Here is a 22,513-nt window from a genome sequence, read left to right as displayed (position 1 = left end):
CAAATTCATGGACAGAGCTAGGACTGTTTTGGTTAAAAGCTAAAGGGTGGGCCTGGAGAAATGTAGCCACTCAAATTCATGGACAGAGCTAGGACTGTTTTGGTTAAAAGCTAAAGGGTGGGCCTGGAGAAATGTAACCACTCAAATTCATGGACAGAGCTAGGACTGTTTTGGTTAAAAGCTAAAGGGTGGGCCTGGAGAAATGTAACCACTCAAATTCATGGACAGAGCTAGGACTGTTTTGGTTAAAAGCTAAAGGGTGGGCCTGGAGAAATGTAACCACTCAAATTCATGGACAGAGCTAGGACTGTTTTGGTTAAAAGCTAAAGGGTGGGCCTGGAGAAATGTAACCACTCAAATTCATTGACAGAGCTAGGACTGTTTTGGTTAAAAGCTAAAGGGTGGGCCTGGAGAAATGTAACCACTCAAATTCATGGACAGAGCTAGAACTTGACCATCCAAGATATAAAAATTATAGTTTCAAGCATGTTTTGGGGGTATATAGCGTTTATTTACAATGTTTACAAACACTGGAGTAAAACAAGCTTATATTTGGGGTTCTGATGGGGTTTGACAGTTGAACTAAGCTCATGAGGCAATTATAAATTATGTTATTCAATAATCAATATGTACATATTATTAATGAATGTCCAAAAATGGATGAAGGAACTTCAGATTGACCCTTTAAGCTTTACACACAAGCATGTATGCGTAATATCAACGAAAATCTCGACGGGCACAGTCTCCTGAAAATTACAAATCTAAAGAAAATGGTAACGGGAGGGGTTATTGTGAGGACCGCGAGTGCGGTGGGCGGAGCTCAGCCATTCAACAGGGGACTGAGGAAGAAGGGAGATTGAAAGAGAGGAGGAGGATTTGAGAGAGGGGGACAACACAGACAAGAGAGCTGTGACGGATTGTGTAGTGAAGAAAATATTTTACAGAGCAGGACCGCACCGTATGTCGCTGTGGACTGGAAACATTTATTGCCTGGGTTGACTGTTTATACCGTGTTCTGATGCAGTCCCCGGATCATGAGAGAAGCGCTGACCATGAGATTCGCCTGGAAAGCTAAGATGGTAAAAAAAAAAAAGTTCCACTGTTTCCGTGCTGCAGACTGTTGCTTTTGTGGTTTGAGAGTCAGCTTTCAGAGCGGCTGGAGAGGCTTGGGAAAGAAGCGAATAAAGGAAAGAAAGCGGGGGGGGGGGGCGGCGGGCGATGAATTTGAACATTGAGTTTTAATTGTTTTCTCTCCCACAACGCTCTCGTGGAGCACTTAAAATGGTCTGTATCGCCTGCGCGTAAACGTTTTGCGTAAAGACGCGGCCGCGCTATGGAAATGTAACTAGTGTCCGAATATATGATACCATTCGTTTTTCCCCATAGAAATGAAAAACGTTTGTCTCTGAGCGGAGAGTGAAATGGTAGAACAATTGCCTTGGCCCTGGGGCGTGAGCTCCTTTCACGGGTCCCTGCAGCTGCGTCTGGAGCAAGCACAAAGCTTACGGATCAGCCCAAAGACTTGACACCGTTGTTGTTATCTTGAGCGTATTGTTTTCACTTGGCTCAACACCCGTGTTCTGTGATGTCAGCAGAAGCGGGTCGGAGACAGACTAGTGTTATTTGCCCGAGCAAATAGTCTATTCTGTAGTCGGCATCCTTCTCCGCTGAATTGGAGCATCCTTCCAAACTGAAGGCTGTTCAGCAATTATGAAATTGGAGTTAGTAAACAAGCCATCTTCTGTTTATATCCTGGGGTCATTTATATGCCATGTAGTCTCTAAACTCATTACTATTCACAACCGTGTTTATCTCAGCTTTTGTATTATAGGCCTATTAGATGACACAGAGCTAAAATGTCCCCTGTGACAGAATAACTTGTTCGGTCTCTCTTTTTATAACTCCCGCCCGAGGCCTTTGGTACACCATAAGCCCCAACTTGGTCCACAAAGCAGGCAGGCCTTTAAACCCCAGTCTGAAAAACATTTATGCCTGGCACAAAGAGCAGGCTCTGTGCAGACTGTGGACTCAGCAGGCTGGGCCACAGAGCAGAAATACCTCCTGCTATTGTTTTGGAGTGGACTGGACTGCATAACTCACTGAGTGAAGTATTTATCTCGCAGGCAGAGCGGCAGGAAACGGATGGAAAATACAGACCTTCTGGCCTGTTTTATCTCCTGCACTCGGTTACTCCTCTGTGGCACACTTTCTCTCTCTTCACCAGAGCCCATTGCCACCACACACTGTTTATTAGTGCCTGACTGTGATTGTTTGGGGTGGGTTCCCCGCATGGCCCTCTGTGCTGTGTTTTTGTTAGAACCCAAACATCTACCCACAACAGTCCCGGGCTAAGTGCCACTGGCCTTAAGAGCTGGCATTGTAAGCCTGTTAACAGCTAGCTGTAACCTTTGACTCTAGCTGCCACCACTCTGTCTGGGGAGGGAGTGGACTTTGCCATTGTCCTGTTATGGCAGTGGTGGAAAGTGAGAGTTTGGACTTGCTGGAGTGCTTCTGTCCTCTAAACAGCTCCTCTTTATGGGATTGAAATTAGCTCTGGTCACTGTTACACTGCATGTGGCTGCCTTCCTCCTTGACTGGGCAGATTTTTGATTTGAGTGAACTGCATAGCTGAGAGGCAATATGTTGCCAATATGGATTCAGAGCCAGAGAGGAGACTATATTGTGTGTGTGTGTGGAGCAGTGAGCAGGACATGTACTATATTTCCACCAGTTCCAGGCTCTGGGAGGGAGGTTTCAGGTTGAGCCAGTCTCAGACAGGCAGAGGATTTTTGATTGTCTTTAGTCTACAGACAGTTCTTAGCTTTAGCTCTCATCTCCTGCGCTCCAGTGGCCCGCTCCAGCTCTGACCTCAGCTCTCAGAGAGGGTGAAAGGTATGGCGATGAGGGAGACAGGCTCTCCTACTCAGTGGCACTCTGCTCAGTATGGGTTTCATTCTCTATCTCTTTCACGCTGTCCTTGAGTCATAACAAAAGTACTCCTCTTTTGTTTCTAGACACACTTCACTTATTTTTTAAATGTGATACATTTTACTACAGTTTTGGTTTGTTCAGCTTTGTTGTGGTCCTGTGTTCTAGAAGATAGTTTGTCTGTGTGTCAACAGCTCATTATGTCTCCCACAGAGCTCGGTGCAGGACTGGGGGGAGGAAGTGGAGGAGGGAGCAATATACAACGTGACACTGAAGAGGGTCCAGATTCAGCAGGCTGCCAACAAGGGAGCAAGATGGCTGGGGGTGAGTGGACCACTGCTCTTTCACTACAACACACTGGTTGAAAGCACGCAAACTTGTGAGAGACTTTATCAGGCTCAAACAATAACCCTGATCAATGCATTATATCTATAGACAGATTTAATTTTTCCATTGGAGAATTGATGATATAATCACTAGTTAACATGGCAACATTGGACAGATTGAATCACTTTGCAATTAGATAAGTCTATAGTTCTTTGAAAGGAGAGGGGTACAAGAAGTAGTTTTGTGGATAGAGCTTGTCTGTTTCATTGTAAGATATGCAGTAATGTCAATTTGCAATCACAGGGTGTTTTAACATTTAACTGTTGAATTCTCCCATTTTTGCCAACACCCTGCGCAGGCCATATAAAAACTTTTACACAAATAGCCTACTCAACTGTTTGTCAAAGTCATGTGATTTCCTGATTTGCCAGTTTCATAGAGAGAGAGTACTCTAGTGCCCAAAAGCCTGTTTTAGCACTGGCAGCGCCATTGAGGACTTTTACAATTTTGAAGTAGTCAACTGAGAGGGACTTCCTATGGGTTAAGGAAGAATCACAAAATTCCATCCATATCGTCAAGAGAGATCAGCCAATGAATTATACTCATGAATTATAGTCAATTATACTCACATTCCATAACTGCAGGTGGCAGTCAAATGCCAGACCTTGGCTTTATACCTGTTCAAACAGCACATTCCAGGTGGCAGTATGCACCCTTTCAGTTTGTTTACCAACTCATAGAAGTAGCAGAATAAGAAAATGTACTACTTCAAAATGGAGATGGCCACTATGGCACTGCCCATGCTCGTACAGATGCCATAATGAGACGGGTGCAATGGAGCATCCTCTGATGATCTCTGTCTGGTTCTAATTAGGTCATTCCATGTCATTTCAGCAAGCCTTGACACCCACCGTCTGATTTATTCTGAAATTGTTTCTGTAGTTCGATAAGATAAGCATTCCGGAAACATTATTTTGTTGAAATATAATTTGATCTCTGATTAATTTAAACTAATTGATTGCACCTAAATTGTCCATTTTAATTTATATAATTAATGTAATATTCAATAATTGTACCTAACATCTGATTTGGACCAAACCTTTTTTAACAATGACTAAGACATGAGGAATCCAAAGAAGTGGTCAAAAGCCATCCACAGACATCCCAACACCCCACACCAATCTCACCCCAACAACAAGTGTATATAGTATCAGTCCTCTGTTTGATGACCAGTATGGAGCTCAGAGTATTGTTTATTGTTTTTTTTCATCCTATGTAATGTATTCTCAGTGAACTTGTCCCCCCCCCCCCACCTGGTCAGACAAATGAGTCATTAAAGTCACTGTTTAAAATGCAAACTTATTTAGCATTTTTGTCACAAATTCAATGCAAGTCAATGGTACTTATGCTAGCATTTTCTTGCAAATCATCCTAAAGTATCTAGAAATTGATTGTGTAACTCAAGGATATTACTTATAGATTTTTTGGGATAAGAAGTGCGGAAATGCTAATATAGTTACCATTGACTTGCATTGGATTTGTGCCACAAATGCCAAAAAGCATTTGAAATTGTGGCCAGGTAAACAAACCCAAAGCATGGGTTGCTGTCATACCTGGCCCATAGACTGCTTACAGGGTAAGAAAAAGAAGAAGAAAAAAAATGAATGTTGTGATTTTGGGTGAACTATCCCTTTAACAATGGGGGGGATTCTTTAAAAAAATGTCTAATGGCAAGAACAGCGCCATCTAGTGGTCAGAACCTGGTATTATCAGGATGTAGGGTGGGACATACACCCAACAACTTCAATGACTAATTTCTCTGAACAGGGGAAAGAAACCATCACCAAATTCACTAAGAAATCATGACATAGGATTAAGAAACAATACTCTGAGCTGCAGCGGCATACTACTTGTCAAACATAGAGAATTGATCCAATATACTCGTTGTTGGTGTGTCTGTGGATGGTTATTGACCACTTCTTTGGAGTCCTCATGTCTTACACATTGTTAGAAAAAAGTTAGGTCCAAATAGGATGTTGGGTACTATAATTGTTGAATATTGAATGTTATATGAATCCTAGAAATGAAAATGGTCAATTTGTGTGCAATCAATCAGCTTAATTTCTCAGGGAAAAAAATTATATATATATATGTATATATATATTTTTTTGCAGGAATGCTAATGCTTATCTGTTTCTAACAACCGAAACGATTTCAGAACAATCTGAGATGGTGGGTGTTGAAATCGTCTTTCTTGTGCTTTTTGAAGTGGAACGATCCAACTGCCACCATAATTCTTCTTTCCCTGCATGTTGCATCCTGTTAAAGCAAAGCATATGGATGAGAACAACTGCCCCACATTATCATATGGCAGTATACATTTGGAGTGCTTGTTTATTGTAGCCCCTGAGTGGGAGTGAGTGGGAGTTCTGTATATGTGAATGTATGAGTAAGCTAGTGAAAACAAGACGATTGTCTGTTCTGTTGATTGTCTCTTGGTTGTTGGTGATTGTAATCCCTTCATTTCTTTAGTGGAAAAGCAAGATAATGTAAACAGCGAGCCACAGTGCCACACTGGTGCTTTGTTTACTGTTGTGGCACTGCCCATAGAGTGCTATCTGAAGAAATGCTATACAAATGTGAATGTATGTGTTTGGTACTTGACAGTCAGTACATTTGTGGTGAGATTTTTGCCAGAGAGCAGTACTGACTTTGAGAGTGGAGAGCTACTGTGAGTTGGACTGAGTCTGCTGTCCTCTTTGCCTCCCTCTCAGCCAGAGGACAGGGTGGAGGAGGGGTGCTCCACTCCGTGATTAGAAGCAGATTGGAGAGTTTCCTGTTAGTGTGCTAGCAGCACCAAATATCTCTCTCCTCTCTTCTAATTGTTCTCCCAGCAGACACAATACTCAGACACATCTGCTTAAGAATTAAATATAGGGTACCTTTGTCTCAACACCTCTCTCTCCCTCCATTTCTCTCCCCGTTCTAATATCCTTGGTTCTTTCAATCTTGTCTGATCACAGGCTGAGGGGGACCGGCTGCCCCCTGGCCACACAGTGAGCCAGCTGGAAACCTGTAAGATCCGGAGTATCCGTGCGGGAACGCTGGAACGGCTGGTGGAGACCCTGCTGACGGCGTTCGGGGACAATGACCTCACTTACACCAGCATCTTCCTGTCCACGTACCGCGCCTTCGCCAGCACACACACCGTGCTGCAGCTGCTGTTGGACAAGTACGTCTGGGTCTGGGGGCTGTAGTGTACAGCAGAGGCTGGCAACTCCTGGTCCTAGTGGGCCCAAGTGTGTTCAGGCTTTTCTCACAGCCATAAGACCTGGTTCAAAATAATTTAGCTAATCAACATGATTTTTATGAGGTCAATTTTATGTATAAGTGTTGGGCTGTGACACACTGTGACTGAAGAACACTGCCGCTCTACATTGAGAGGCTAAGGAAACCTATTGGTCTCACTTCTTTTACAGACTGATGGTAGACATTGATGCTGAAATGTTATTTTATCTGGTTCTTTTTCTCAGATATGGAATTCCAGAGGATAGTGAAGGACCGATGGAGCGATGTAGACCCTCTGAAACCAAAGGAGCCGTTCGAACGTAAGATTTCTCAACATCTCCTACTTTCTTAGTCTGTCTGTCTGTAATTGCTTTCCATATGGATTCAAGCCGAGTTGCTGCTGGGTTGTTACTGTGTAGCTCCTCAGTCTGCCTTTCCCTCTGTCAGCAGAAGCTTGCTCCGAGCAGGCTTCCTTGACTTTATCTCTGCCCCCCTTCCCTCCTCACCCTCAGTGCCCTGGCCTCCATCCTTCGAGTCTGGCTGGACCAGTGTCCAGAGGACTTCCAGGAGCCTCCATCTTACCCCTGCCTCCACAGAGTCATGGCCTATCTACAGAGGGCCCTGCCTGGATCGGAGCCCATTCGTAGAGCCCAGAGTCTACTGGGGCAGCTACAAGCCGAGGCCAGTCTGGATCCAGACTCCGAGGGTGGGTGAACAGTCTAAGATATCTAGTTAATTAGTACTCTATCCTCCCTCAATTCTTTAGTCTTTTTATCTATGTCTCTATCCCTCTCCCTATCTCTTTCTCTCCATTGGGTGTGTGTGAGACATATTTGCCCCTCTTCACACGCCACACCTTATTTCTCATGCATTTAAAAAAGTAGGCCTGCTGCTTTCATTTTCTGATTTAATACAGTGCGTTAACTTTTCAATTGTGCCTCCAAATCGGCATTTCCCATGATGCCAAGCAAAGAGGCACTGAGTTTGAAGGTAGGCCTTGAAATACATCCACAGGTACATCTCCAATTGACTCAAATGATGTCAATTAGCCTATCAGAAGCTTCTAAAGCCATGACATCATTTTTTGGAATTTTCCAAGCTGTTTAAAGGCACAGTCAACTTGGTGTATGTCAACTTCTGACCCACTGGAATTGTGATAGTGAATTATAAGTTAAATAATCTGTCTGTAAACAATTGTTGGAAAAATGACTTGTGTCATGCACAAAGTAGATGTCCTAAAAGACTTGCCAGAACTATAGTTTGTTAACAAGAAATGTGTGGAGTTGTTGAAAAACTAAGTTTTTATGACTCCAACCTAAGTGTATGTAAACTTCCGACTTCAACTGTATATCATAAGCGTTGTAGCTGCAGCACCTTCACCCGGGAGATCCATAATTTTCCTACCTCCACATTGTGAACCGCAGTAGATTGACGCCTGTGATTAGTTTAGTGAGGGTCCAGGACCAAGGCGAATGGATGCCCGTTGGTTAAAAAAAAAAATGTCCCTCACGATTAGCGTGGAGCAGCTTTTCTATGGGAGCACCACCGCAGACTGGATTGGCACTTTTGTTCTCCGCTGATCAAAGTTGGTGAACAACATTTTCAGAAGAGCAGCACGGCAACTTGTAGCGCTGTTTTCTACGCATAATTGTCAACAAGTGAATTTTCTGTCACTCCTGTCGCAGAATACTTTTGACAGCATGTGATAATATAGCCTAGCCTACTATAGTGATTGAATCCACCACTTGCATGAGCGCAGATCCATATGCTACATTATTTACTTTGTTTGGCTGCAACAACGAAAAGGCTGCGTTCAGCAGGAATCTTGGTAAGGTGACTTGATTTGTATGTATTATAAACATTATTTTGCACAAACAAATTGTGAACCCAAATGTGTTTATGATTGTTGTGGGGGGACAACAATACATTGAAAGATAATTTGGGTTTGGTGTAGGGGCAGATTTAAGCTATGTCCTCTTGTCTTCAGGATATTTTAATCTCTGTTTTAATTTATTTTGTATTTTACAATAGCTGCTGTAAGTCATTAGAACAATTGCCATCCCCTACAATGGGGTAAAAAAGGAAAATGTGCTATGTTGAAATGCCCCTTGCCTCAAATATTCTGTTTTGTCATTTTAGTATTGTGCCCAAGATGGTAGACACAAATGGAAAATATCTTGCCTAATGTAGAGTAAGATGATGGCAAGGTTTTGCAAATCAGCCTCAAAACACCTGAAGATTGATATTCATGAGATTTTTCTTGAATGTGGGCTACTGTGCAGAAATCAAATTAAGTCACATTAATATATTGAAACCCCCAGATCAGGGGTGGCCAGCCCCTTTGGAGTGCTACTTCTAGGCAGGATTTTCTACGGTCCTATTTTAAAGGGATAGTTCACACAAATGAATTACATATTTACATGTTTGTTTCTTAGGGACAAGGAGAGTCTGCAATCCATCCTATGGTTAGCCACTGCCGCCAACCATTAATACTAGCTCTTTTTCTTTGTATTTCCACCCCTTTTCTCTCCCCAATTTCATTGTATCCAATTGGTAGTTACAGTCTTGTCTCATCGCTGCAACTCCCGTACGGACTCGGGAGAGGCGAAGGTCGAGAGCCATGCGTCCTCCGAAACACAACCCAAACACGGCGCACTGCTTCTTGACACAAGCCAGCCACACCAATGTGTCGGAGGAAACACACTACACCTGGCGACTGTCAGCGTGCACGGAGCCCGCCACAGGAGTCACTAGTGCGCGATGAGACAAGGATAACCCTGCCGTCCAAACCCTCCCTAACCCGGACGACGCTGGGCCAATTGTGCGCCGCCCCATGGGACTCCCGGTCGTGGCTGGCTGCGACAGAGCCTGGACTTGAACCCAGAATCTCTAGTGGCACAGCTAGCACTGCGATGCAGTGCCTTAGACCACTGCGCCACTCAGGAGGCCAATATTAGCATTTTCTAACCAAAAACCAATGTAATTCAATGTTACCTAGCTAGCATACTCTAAATTTCATGCCCAAATAATTTCAGAGTAACTTCAAACCAAGTCATTTTGAGTGTGTATTTGCGGACTACAGGAAAAGGAGGGTCAAGCATGCCCCCATTCTCAGCGACGGGGCTGTAGTGGAGAAGGTCGAGAGCTTCAAGTTCCTTGGTGTCACATCAACAACAAACTATCATGGGGCAAACACGCCAAGACAGTCTTGAAGAGGGCACGACAACCCCTATTCCCCCTCAGGACACAGAAATGATTTGGCATGGCTCCTCAGATACTCAAAGTTCTACAGCTGCACCATCGAGAGCATTCTGACTGGTTGCATCACCGCCTGGTATGGCAACTGCTCAACATCTGACCGGAAGGCACTACAGAAGGTATTGCTTACATCTCAGTACATCACTGGGGCCAAGCTTCCTGCCATCCAGGACCTCTATACCAGGCGGTGTCAGAGGAAGGCACAAAAAATTGCCAAAGACTCCAACCACACTAGTCATAGACTGTTCTCTCTGCTACTGCATGGCAAGCAGTACCAGAGCGCCAAGTCTAGGGCCAAAAGGCTCCTTAACAGCTTCTACTCCCAAGCCATAAAACTACTTGACAGCTAATCAAATGGTTACCCGGGTCTATTTGCCTTTTTTTTTTCTTCTTTTTTTTAATGCTGCTGCTACTTGCTGTTTATTATCTATGCATAGTCATTTTACCTCTACCGACATGTACAACAACTCGGCAAAAAATGAACGTCTCTTTTTCAGGACTGTGTCTTTCAAAGATAATTTGGAAAAACCCAAATATCTTCACAGATCTTCATTGTAAAGGGTTTAAACACTGTTTCCCATGCTTGTTCAATGAACCATAAACAATGAACATGCACCTGTGGAACGGTCATTAAGACACTAACAGCTAACAGCTTAAGCAATTAAGGTCACAGTTATGAAAACTTAGGACACTAAAGAGGCCTTTCTACTGACTCTGAAAAACACCAAAAGAAAGAAGCCCATGGTCCCTGCTCATCTGTGTGAATTTGCCTTAAACATGCAGCAAGGAGGCATGAGGACTGCAGATGTGGCCAGGGCAATAAATTGCAATGTCCGTACTGTGAGACGCCTAAGACAGCGCTACAGGGAGACAGGACGGACAACTAATTGTCCTCGCAGTGGCAGACCACATGTAACACCTGCACAGGATCGGTATATCCGAACATCACACCTGCGGGACAGTACAGGATGGCAACAACAACTGCCTGAGTTACACCAGGCGCACAATCCCTCCATCAGTGCTCAGACTGTCTGCAATAGGCTGAGAGAGGCTGGGCTGAGTGGTGGAGGCCTGTTGTATGGCAGGTCCTCACCAGACATCACTGGCAACAACGTCGCTTATGGGCACAAACTCACCGTCACTGGACCAGACAGGACTGGCAAAAAGTGCTCTTCGCTGATGAGTCGTGGTTTTGTCTCACCAGGGGTGATGTACGGAATCGCTTTTATCGTGGAAGGAATGAGCGCTACACTGAGGCCTGTACTCTGGAGCGGGATCGATTTGGAGGTGGAGGGTCCGTCATGGTCTGGGGCGGTGTGTCACAGCATCATCGGACTGAGCTTGTTGTCATTGCAGGCAATCTCATCGCTGTGTGTTACAGGGAAGACATCCTCCTCCCTCATGTGGTACCCTTCCTGCAGGCTCATCCTGACATGACCCTCCAGCATTGCAATGCCACCCGCCATACTGCTCGTTCTGTGCCTGATTTCCTGCAAGACAGGAATGTCAGTGTTCTGCCATGGCCGGTGAAGAGCCCGTATCTCAATATCATTGAGCACGCCTGGGACCTGTTGGATCGGAGGGGGAGGGCCCCCCAAAAAATGTCAGAGAACTTGCCGGTGCCTTGCTGGAAGAGTGGGGTAACATCTCACAGCAAGAACTGGCAAATCTGGTGCAGTCCATGAGGAGGAGGTGCACTACGATACTTAATGCAGCTAGTGGCTACTTTTGATTTTGACCCCCTCTTTGTTCAGGGACACATTATTCCACTTCTGTTAGAAGTTCAGTTTGTCTCAGTTGTTGAATCTTATGTTCATACAAATATTTACACATGTTAAGTTTTCTGAAAATAAACGCAGTTGACAGTGAGAGGACGTTTATTACCTCAATGACCTCGACTAGCCTGTACCCTCGCACATTGACTCGGTACCCCCTGTGTGTGTGTGTGTATGTATGTGTGTATATGCCTCATTATATTGCTACTTTTTATTTTCTTTATTTAGTAAATATTTTCTTAACTCTTATGTTTCTTAACTGCATTGTTGGTTAAGTACTTTGCTAGTAAGCATTTCAGTCAGTTCTACACCTGTTGTATTTGGTGCATGTGACAATGATTTTGTTTAAAAATTTTTGCAAACTGTAAGAGAATCTTGAATAATAATAATAATAAAAACCATATATATTCCACCCTGGTCATGGGCCTAAGCCATATGAAAATATGTAGAAATGCAGAAAATTAACTTTAACCCAGGCTAGGGGTTTGAGCCAATGACATTCACAAAGGATTTCACGAAAGAAGATAGCTTGGAGTGCAATCTTCAAAAGTTGGCAACCCTGCCATCATGAATGAAATCATTAATCTGATCATTTCTCCTCTTCCTAGGTTTCTCTGGCGGTTTCCATGGCAACAGCTCCTTCTGCCTGGGTGAGGATGAGGAAGTGGAGATCGAGGTCCAGGAAGACTTCCTGTCATTTGATGCAGATTTGGTGGCCGAGCAGCTAACCTATATGGATGCGGTAAGAGAGCCTGAGGGAGGCTGGGTGGGAGTATGGGTTTCCAATGTATTTGAACAATATAGGATAAATATACATTATAAAGGAACTGTCCAGTATTACCATATTTCTATGAAATACGACCTATAAATAATTATAATACGAGTGGAGTAGTTTTCCTTTAAAAAAATGATAAGTAGGTTATAAATAAGCATTTCTGTGTTGTTAGGGTGTGTGCGGACCCCAACAAAATATTATTGCGAGTAGACCGCTGATTTGGCGAGCTCAGCCAATGAGCCAACATGACTTCATGTTCTATGAGGAAATAGCAAGCATTTTTATGATAATTCTTTTTGAGGTGTGTTTAAAAAAATATATATATTTTTTGCCAATTTATACTTTGGCCACAATATTTTTTGGTATGCGTTAGCAGAATATTCACTTTTTTTAAAGTAATATTTTCACTGGACAGTTACTTTAAAAGATTGAATACTAATAGTGTCATTGTTTGTCTGTTTCCAGTTGTTGTTCAAGAAGGTGGTTCCTCACCACTGTCTGGGTTCCATCTGGTCCCAGAGGGATAAGAAGCAAAACAAGCACAGTGCTTCCACCATCCGTGCCACCATCACCCAGTTCAATGCTGTGGCAGCATGTGTGGTCAGCACCATACTGCACCGACGCCAGATCCGCCCGCACCTCAGGGCACGGGTCATCCAGCGCTGGATAGACGTCGCTCAGGAGTGTCGCATGCGTAAGAACTTCTCCTCGTTGCACGCCATCGTATCTGCACTGCAGTCCAACCCACTCTACAGACTGAAGAGGGCCTGGTCCTGCGTGCACAAGTGGGTGTTTCACAAGCTGAATGCATATGAACTGATCAGTCACTCACAACTCATGTGATAGAGTTCTTATGCATTCCCAATTTAATTCTAACCTTTCTCTGTCATTTCCACAGAGACGGCATCTCTACGTTCGAGGAACTATCAGACATCTTCTCAGATCACAACAACTACTTGACCAGTCGAGAGCTGCTGATGAGGGTGAGACTGCTCTGGGAATGCCTGCATACCAGACATTGTGGATGTTGAGGAAGTGGTTAATTGATGATGAATTGATTGATTTTAGTAGTGATTTGATATTTCCCCTACAGGAGGGCACCTCTAAGTTTGCCAATCTGGAAGGCTGTGCTAAGGAGCACCAGAAACGCATTCACAAACGACTCCAGCTGCAGAAGGAAATGGTGAGCGATGGAGCAAGCTACAAGCCACTATGGGTTCGCGGCCCTGTTTGTTTCCTTTTCAGGAAGGGGGTAAAAGTGAGTAGCTTAGCTGTGCTTGCTGATAGGTTAAAACATACCAATGCTTTGTCTCTCCTCCCAGGGTGCCATGCAGGGGACGATACCTTACCTGGGCACCTTCCTGACAGACCTGACCATGCTAGATACTGCTCTACCAGACCTAGTAGAGGTGAGCCTTACTATCATCCTACTCACTCCTTCTGTTTGGGTGTAGAGACTCTGGTTGTAGAGACTTGTGTGTTGTGACCACTGTTTGCAACTAGAGCATGAGTTTCCATGAGTATGTGAGGAATTAGTTTGGCAGTTTTTAGAGAAGTCCACTGCTGTTTGTCTAGCCAGCCCAGCGTGGGATGAGAGTTCAGTCTTTCAGTGTCCTCTGTGTCTTCTGCAGGGTGGGCTCATCAACTTTGAGAAGAGACGGAGGGTGAGTGTCATTTTCAACCTGTTTCTAAACCACTAATTAGGTGATTAGGAAAAGTCATTAATGTTGGCAGTGTCAGCTCAATTGACATGATTGACATTGACCTCTCTCTTGCAGGAGTTTGAGGTGATTGCTCAGATCAAGCTGCTGCAGTCTGCGTGTAACAGCTACTGTCTGAGTGCTGACGCTGCCTTCCTGCGCTGGTTCAAGAGCCAGCCCCAGCACAGTGAGGAGGAGAGGTACAAACATCATCAATCATTCACACTATATATATATATCACTAGATCAGCTCTTGCTGTCCTCTCTTTCTGATTGTTTCTCAGGCTAAGTGGACTGATAGCAGTGATGTCATGATTCTTTTCGGTTTCTCTTGCAGCTATGCTATGTCTTGTGACATTGAAGGAGTGGGAGACAGCAGTCCTACTTCACCCAAACCCCGCAAGAGCATGGTCAAGAGACTTAGCCTGTAAGCACACTCTAGAGGAATTATAACATATACTGTACTTGATATTTTGATTTACAATAAATCTACCCTGAATAATATAGACAATATTGTAATGGTGTAGAATTCTACTATCAGTTTTGGAGCCTTTGCCATAATATGAATGTTTTAACAGAATTCCATTAAATCATTGTTTATATTAGATCTATCTGACACATATTGGTCCTTTTTTGTTTTGTGATGTTTTTTTGTTGACTTTTTTCTCTGTCAGACTGTTTCTGGGTGTAGACTCCTCGGCAGCGAGTTCCCCGTTGAGGGAAACACCTCGGTCGCCCCCTACTGGCAGCTCTGGGGAGAGCATGGACTCAGTAAGTGTGTCGTCTAGTGACTCCAGCCCTTCAGAAAGCGATGGCATGGCCATGACCCCTATACACACCTCCGACACTCAGCAGAACAAGGTATGGCACTAAGATACTTTTTTTTTTTTGCCTTGATACATTTTTGTTGTATTTAGTTGGTTGGTTTTGCACAAGCCCTATTGTTTTATTTTCTTTCTATTCTGTGTTTTGTTTACCAATGTGTGCAAATAAAGTTATAATTCTTTCCAAAAGGTTGGCAATATGAAGGTCGTATATGTGCTAATTACTGTGCTTCATCTGTCTCTCCAGTTGTCCGAGTCTTCTTCCTGTACTTCTCTCCACTCCATGGACACCACCTCATCATCAGCCAGTGTTCCAGTGACCCCAGCCTCTCCCTCTCTCCCCGGGCCACCCTGCATGCACCGTCGCTCTGTCTCCCTGACACCCATGTCCCCCTCCTCCCCCCTGCCCCCGGCCTACAACACCCAGGCCCAGGACGCCTGCATCATCAGAGTCAGCCTGGAGCAGGGCAATGGCAACCTCTACAAGAGCATCCTGGTACGTCTCATGTTAAGATGTGAGATTATAAAAAATGTCTTCTAAAGGTGTTTCAGAAGTGACGATTCATCCTGATTTTGATTTAATTTTGATATTAAAATATGTTGTTTCCTCCCCAGTTGACGAGTCAGGATAAGACTCCAGCAGTGATTTCTAGAGCTGTGGCCAAACACAACCTGGAGAGTGAGCCTGGGGAGGGATATGAGCTGGTGCAGGTCATCTCTGACGAGAGAGGTACAACATTCTCCCTGACACTCTTTTTAGCTTCTGAGTTGTGATGATGTGAAAAAGTCACTTAAAAAAACGTCATTTTTCAGAGCTGGTGATTCCAGACAACGCCAACGTCTTTTACGCCATGAACACCTCAGCCAATTTTGACTTCCTGCTACGTGTGCGAGGCACCGCGGGGAGGCCGGTCCAGCTGAGAAGTCGCTGCGCCTCCACACTCCCCCGCGCCCAGCAGCGCTCCAGCCTGTCTCTGCGCCTCAGCAAGGTCACACTGTGACTCCCAGGACAGGGGCACAAGGACTGGAGGGACCACAGACTGGAGGGGGTGGGAGACTGAGAAGGAAGCATGGGGGAGTGAGTTGAAGTCAATGAGACTCTGAATACCCTATTCCCAAAACCCCTATCCCCAATCGGACCCCCACCTCTCAGTGCCCACATACATCCCCCAACTCCAGAAGCAGCCTGTGGCCTTCCAATCCCTGTCCCTACCACCCCCCAACCCCTATGGACTATTATGGATGTGTAGTGGGACTTCAGTGCCATATAGAATATAGATGCCTTTGGCAGAGCGAGACAGTGCCCCCCTCCCCGCAACCTTCCGCTCTCCACATGAAGAGGTTTTGCACATGCAGGAGGAGTGACTCCTGCCCTCCATCAGTATTCAGCTTTTTTTTTATCAACTCTCTTCTTTCCTGTGATGCCTGTTATGTTTCCCATTCAGAGATGGGAAGGAGAGTGAGACTGCGATGTCCAGTCCTGTTGCCTTTATTAATGATGATGAACTCCTGTGTCAGTATTAATCTGGGTGATTGATTGACAGGAGCTGTGTGATGTCACTATCTTTCTTCTTTGTTTCCTTCACCTCATTGTGTGCACTGTGTGTAACACACCGGACTGCGCTTCTAATATTCTGAGCTGTGTGACGAATACCATTATAGAGGCATTCTGATAGGTTCCTACTTGGTTTTAACAAGTCCTTTCCTTTTGAAATTGCTTAGCTGTCCTATCTCATCTGTAGGGTGTAGTGACACATAGGATGGGTCTCTATGTGAGGCCCGGATTGAGCGGCCTGCCGCGCTGATTAGCAGTCCTGATAGAGATGCACTTGTTGATGGCTAGGTGACGTCAGGAGGTGGGAAATGGGTGGAATGAGTGACCTGCTCTTCTTCTTTTCACCTCTGCACAAAATGAAGTATAGTTTTGTTTTCCTCTGTTTTTTACAGGGCAGAACAAAAAAGTATATGTATCAAACTTGGAGAGGGTTCCAAAGGATGATGTTCTTAAATTATATGTGAATTCAGATTGTCAGAAAGAAGACAGTGCCAGATTTGCTGTGCTTCATTTGGAATCGTGACAGAGGGACAGACTCCCACTCCAGTGCTCAGTGGGTGCACATTACATTAATGAGTACTGGGGCTTATTCAGGAGGGTGCAGGGTTAAGGTCTATCTGCTGAACACTCCGTCACTTATCATGTGCACTTGGGTGGAGTCAAATTTTTTAGAGCAGCGCCGTTTGGCAACATGATACCCTCGCCGGTCCATGTGTTCCTAGACCCCCGATTTATAAACATTCACAAGGCTGCAATAGCAGAGATTTTCTTCCCATTTGTGATAAAACGAAGAATCACATTGAAAACTACCACTGTTGGCTAATTTAAAAGAAAACCAACTGCATTTTTGAATAATAGCTAAATCTAATGAAAGTTTCGGTTTGTTTTACATTACCTCATTTTGTGCCTGCCAGTTGGCTGAAGGCTAAAAACAGCAAGCTAGCCTTTCCATCTTCCCACATCTTCCCAATTTATAATTAAATAAATGCCCTGGCAAATATTCTTCTACTTGCCAGTGTAACCTACAACATTATTCCAGTTTAATCTGCTGCTTGAATGTATTCGCTCCCATATCAGCTAAAAATAGAAAGTGGTCATTTTTGCTCATGGAGAAAAAGCACATGGCTAGCAGCTGTTTTACCATTTTAGAAGTAGCCTAAAATCAAGTAATTACTTCTAAACAAAATATGTTTTGTGGGGGGATTCTAATAAGGCTATAATGTTTGTCGGGGATTCTAATAAGGCTATAATGTTTATGGTTTGAACAGTTGCTGAGATTACATTTAGTTATCAATGCAAAATAGGCTACTTTAGTTCTTAGCATCAGATCACTTTTGTTTTCACGGATTTATAGCAACACTGGTGCTTATTTTTAAAGCAAATTGATAGATGTAGAGTTAATTATTTAGTGAAACCAGTGGTGTAGTGAAGGGTAAATGTTTTGCGGGAAAATTAATTCAACGTATAAGGAGCTTGACTTTTTTCACCGCAACCCCACTTTTTTCTACCACTACATCAGTGTGTGTGAAACAGCTTTGTGCCAAAAGAGATAGGAACAAAATCACATTTTTTGGGTTCAATTTCAACCAAGTGAGTTTGGTGGTAAAATACAGCCTCATTATCTACACAACAGTGCCCCCACCCTCACAAAAGGAATAATATGCTGCATTTCAATGTTTTTGTGGAGAAAATCGGCATAGCAAGCGACTAGGTAGGCTTACGTACTACAAGGAGCCGCCCATTTTGTGGTGAAAAATGACATTCAAGTACTGCGTTTGCATAAACGTTCAGATGGAAATTGTCATTCGGAATAGGCAGTCATGTCTGCTCTTACAACAGTCTCAACATTGCAGCCACCTGTGCACCGAGCCACAGCCAATCACTCACTCCCAATAGTTTGAGTCACAGACAATATGAAGAAAATAAATCACACCAGCCCACACTATGACACTAACTCAGTTCCTCCTGTGCCCAGGCCTACACACACACACACACACACACACACTCCTACTTTAACAGAAACCCTTACTGGCTCCCACACACTGCCTAACCAGCATTAACACCACCACCCCATCGGTCTCACACACACACACACACTGAATGCTGTCCCTCCTGTGCCATAAATACCTATTCTCTCCTTGCACACTGTGGTTATGGTTATAACACTCGTTCTCTAATACTGACATTCTGGCCATCTCACTGAACACAGTGTACTGATCTGTTATTGGTCATACAAAAGGCTGGGCAAGGTTTACTCTGTGGTCGATTTCCTCCTATCTTGATTCTCATTCAGCACTTGTGATTTTTCTCTCATGAACTTTGTGTACTTCTTCACTGCCAAAGAATTCTCTACCTAAATAAATTATTATCATTACTATGATTTGTCTTTTTGTTTGACCTTGAACAAAAAAGATTTCCAGAGTTGAACGATAGTTCAAATTATTACTCTGTAATTACCATTTAACAATATACTTGGTCATTTCTTCACCATAAAATGTTACAATGAGATGACAAGTAACTATGAAGTCCTGTAAAGCTAGTGCACCATATCATTTGTGGGCTTTGTAAATCGTTTAAGGCATTTCTACTGACTTCAATGCAGTCATGACCTCTCCTCTCGAAGCTACATCCTGTTCATGTGCAATTTCATAGAAATTCATTGCCACTGGATTAGAGTGTCTGCTAAACGACTCCAATGTAAATAATGGTGATCTGCAAAACAAACGTTAGAGGTGCATGCGGTGGGGTTTGTGGTCAATCACAGCCTGTAGACTTTCCAATAAAAGAAAACAAACATTTAAACATTTACCTAATCATGTGCTACTACGACGATAAAGAAGATCCCTACTAACTTATAACATTTGGCCTCACCTCTACCCAATGGGGCACGAATATAAGTTGTATCTTGTTTTAAAGCCCTCTTGGCTACTAAATGTCCTCCCACACCTGAATGGGCTGGGACCCAGTATAAATGCACTACTACACCCAGTCTCTCAATTCTCCATAGCAGAAGAGCTACTGCCCCCTTACCCGGGAAGCACCGAACAACAGACAGGGACATTGGACCATCGAAGAGGTGCAAATATGAGAGCTACATTGATTTGGGGTTCACTTATATTGGGAGTAGTGCCTTTCCTCAGCCACAGTGTTATATGTGCAAAAAGTATTATCTCACAACTTGATGAAACCTTCACTCGTGCGCAGACATTTAGAAACAAAACATGGCAATTTGACAAATAAGCCACAGGAGTTTTTTGAGTGAGATTTAAAACGACTTTCAAGTAGTAAGACGTATAAAAGCAACAGATACCATTAATAAGAAGGGGTTAGAAGTGTCTTATATGGTGAGCTACTGAGTGGCTAGGACAGGCAAGCCCCCTACAATTGTGGAGGACTTAATTATTCCTACTGGATATAGCTGGGACAATGCAGGGGAAAAAGGCCCCAAAAACTATACAGATAATTCCTTCACCAAACAACACTGTTTCACGACGCTTCAGTGACATGGCAGGAGATGTTTTGAAACAATTACTGCTTCGCATACAAGTGAATTCTATGCGTTACAGCCGGATTAGTCAACAGACTAGGTGTGCCTGGCACAGCTCCTGGTATATGTCCGTTACGTTTATGGGGGGTCAATTAAGGAAGACATCCTCTTCTGCAAACCACTGGAAACCAGGACAAGAGGAGAGGATATTTTTAAAGTAATGGACAGCTTTGTGACATCGAATGGACTTTGGTGGTCAAGATGTGTTGGTATCTGTAATGATGGCGCAAAAGCCATGACATGAAGACATAGTGGAGTGGTAATGCGCGTGCAAGCAGTTGCTCCCGACGCCACTTGGGTACACTGCAGCATCCACCGAGAGGCTCTTGCTGTCAAGGGAATGCCTGATGGCTTGAAAGACGTTTTGGACACTACAGTGAAAATGGTTAACTTAATTAAAGCAAGACCCCTGACCTCTCGTGTATTTTCTGCACTATGCAATGATATGGGCAGCGACCATGTAACGCTTTTACAACATACAGAAGTGTGCTGGTTATCAAGGGGCAAAGTATTGACACGTTTTTTAAAATTGAGAGACGAGCTTAAAGTTTTCTTTACAGACCAAAATTTTTACTTGTTTGACCGCTTGCATGATGACAAGTTTCTCACAGGACTGGCCTATCTGGGGGATGTTTTTTTCTCGCCTGAATGATCTGTATCTAGGATTACAGGGACTCTCCGCAACTAAATTCAGTGTGCGGGACAAAATTGAGGCTATGATTAAGAAGTTGGAGCTCTTCTCTGTCTGCATTAACAAGGACAACACACAGGTCTTTCCATCGTTGTATGATTATTTTGTGTGCAAATGAACTCAAGCTTACGGACAATGTCAAATGTGATATAGCGAAGCACCTGAGTGAGTTGGGTGCGCAATTACGCAGGTACTTTCCCGAAACGGATGACACAAACAACTGAATTTGTTATCCCTTTCATGCCCTGCCTCCAGTCCACTTACCTAAATCTGAACAGGAGAGATGCATCGAAATTGCAACAAGTGGTTCTGTGAAAATGTAATTTAATCAGAAGCCACTGACAGATTTCTGGATTGGGCTGCGCTCAGAGCTGTTACGACACTGATGTCCTGTGCAACCATGTACCTATGTAAGTGTGGATTCTCGGCACTCAGTAGCATGAAAACTAAATACAGGCACAGACTGTGTTTGGAAAATGATTTAAGACTGAGACTCACGCCAATACAACCCAACATTTCAGAGTTATGTGCATCCTTTCAAGCACACCCTTCTCATTAACCTGTGGTGAGTTATTCACAATTTTTGATTAACAAATAAGGTTTTATATGTAAGATGGTTAAATAATGAGCTAAATTATTGATTATATTATTATTTGTGCCCTGGTCCTATAAGAGCTCTTTGTCACTTCCCATGAGCCGGGTTGTGACGACAACTCACACTCCTTATGTTTAAGAAATGTATCGTATAGTGTGTGTGTGTGGCAGGCTTACAATGATGGCAAAAAAACAACATTTGAGAGTATGCTGACCCTGGTGCTAGAGGGGGTACACAGCTGGAGGTTGAATGTTTGAAGGGGTACAGGACTATAAAAAGTTTGGTCAGAAATCAGTGGTTCCCAATCTTTTCTCTTTTCCACCAAGGTTAAATCGATGAAAGGTGCCAGGAGTAACCACAGAGGGACATTCCCTATAACCACAGACAGCCCCACCTCCAACTCCCTCATTCCACTCTCCTCAGCAAGCTGTTCAACTATCCAACCAAATCCACTGCCTTGTCAACTAGCATACTCCTAACGTTTGTCTAGAACAGTGGTATTCAGTCGGGATCGCGGGGTAAGAGTAAGATTCTTGTATGGGACAATATACAAATGTTTTTTAGAAAGATAATTGAAAATAACATTTTATTGAGTAAATATATTTATTGGTTCCTTTTCATTTTGAAAACGTAATGAATTGGTTATTTGTTGATGCAAAAATCAAAATGCACCGATTTTAAGGTTGTGTTGTTAGATTTGGGGAGGGGTCACGAGATATTCTTGTGAGAAAATGGGGTCCCCAGAAATTCTGGTGAAAAACATGGTGTCCCTGCTGAAAAAGTTGGAATAGCACTGATCTAGAACAATAGCAGTGGGATGGCCAATCTCACAGCCTTTCAGTCTTGGGTGATTCTGCAACTTCGAGCACTTTGTCTTTCAGAAATTAAAACTTATGCAAACACCATTTTACCAGTATTGTACTTGTCTTTGATTTGTCTAGAAACTAAATCTGATAATGGCTGCTATCGTACTATTCAGGAATTTATATATTTTTGTCATTTTTCCTAGACAGCCATAGACAAATGTCATTTCCATCACGTCATTAAACATCCATTTTAGTTCAATGAAATATCATACAATTGATTTATAATGGATTTCTTATACATTTGTACATGAACTTGTATTGAATGTTATTTTAAGTGATTTTTAAGGTTTTCCTAACATTCATAATTCAACACAACGCCTGAATGTATAAACTTTCCTTGGTGACAGCTGAAAACATTTATTTATCATGAAAAATAATATATTC

At 43.4% G+C, this 22,513-nt stretch overlaps 1 protein-coding gene across 2 annotated transcripts in view; it reads left to right on the top strand.

Annotated features, from left to right (window-relative positions):
- Nucleotides 1–18,807, top strand: part of LOC139409216 (ral guanine nucleotide dissociation stimulator-like 1) — a 37,391-nt gene extending 18,584 nt beyond the window's left edge. The window contains exons 1-17 of one of the 2 annotated variants that reach the window (XM_071154059.1): nt 827–1,079; nt 3,142–3,252; nt 6,279–6,487; nt 6,789–6,863; nt 7,056–7,249; nt 12,185–12,318; nt 12,817–13,136; nt 13,250–13,334; nt 13,445–13,534; nt 13,674–13,760; nt 13,983–14,015; nt 14,130–14,251; nt 14,389–14,478; nt 14,726–14,912; nt 15,123–15,371; nt 15,491–15,605; nt 15,689–18,807. In XM_071154059.1, the coding sequence (XP_071010160.1) occupies nt 1,035–1,079; nt 3,142–3,252; nt 6,279–6,487; nt 6,789–6,863; nt 7,056–7,249; nt 12,185–12,318; nt 12,817–13,136; nt 13,250–13,334; nt 13,445–13,534; nt 13,674–13,760; nt 13,983–14,015; nt 14,130–14,251; nt 14,389–14,478; nt 14,726–14,912; nt 15,123–15,371; nt 15,491–15,605; nt 15,689–15,876 (2,334 nt within the window). In that variant the 5' untranslated portion in view covers nt 827–1,034 and the 3' untranslated portion in view covers nt 15,877–18,807. Of the gene's footprint in view, nt 1–826; nt 1,080–3,141; nt 3,253–6,278; nt 6,488–6,788; nt 6,864–7,055; nt 7,250–12,184; nt 12,319–12,816; nt 13,137–13,249; nt 13,335–13,444; nt 13,535–13,673; nt 13,761–13,982; nt 14,016–14,129; nt 14,252–14,388; nt 14,479–14,725; nt 14,913–15,122; nt 15,372–15,490; nt 15,606–15,688 lie in introns of those variants that run through there. The other variant, XM_071154058.1, reaches the window with a different exon arrangement.
- Nucleotides 18,808–22,513: the final 3,706 nt, after the last annotated feature.

The sequence above is a fragment of the Oncorhynchus clarkii genome, chromosome 5 (genome assembly GCF_045791955.1).
Source record: "Oncorhynchus clarkii lewisi isolate Uvic-CL-2024 chromosome 5, UVic_Ocla_1.0, whole genome shotgun sequence".
Lineage (NCBI taxonomy): Eukaryota > Metazoa > Chordata > Actinopteri > Salmoniformes > Salmonidae > Oncorhynchus > Oncorhynchus clarkii.
Note: the sequence above shows the minus strand (reverse complement) of the source record. Positions and strands in the feature narration are given on the sequence as shown.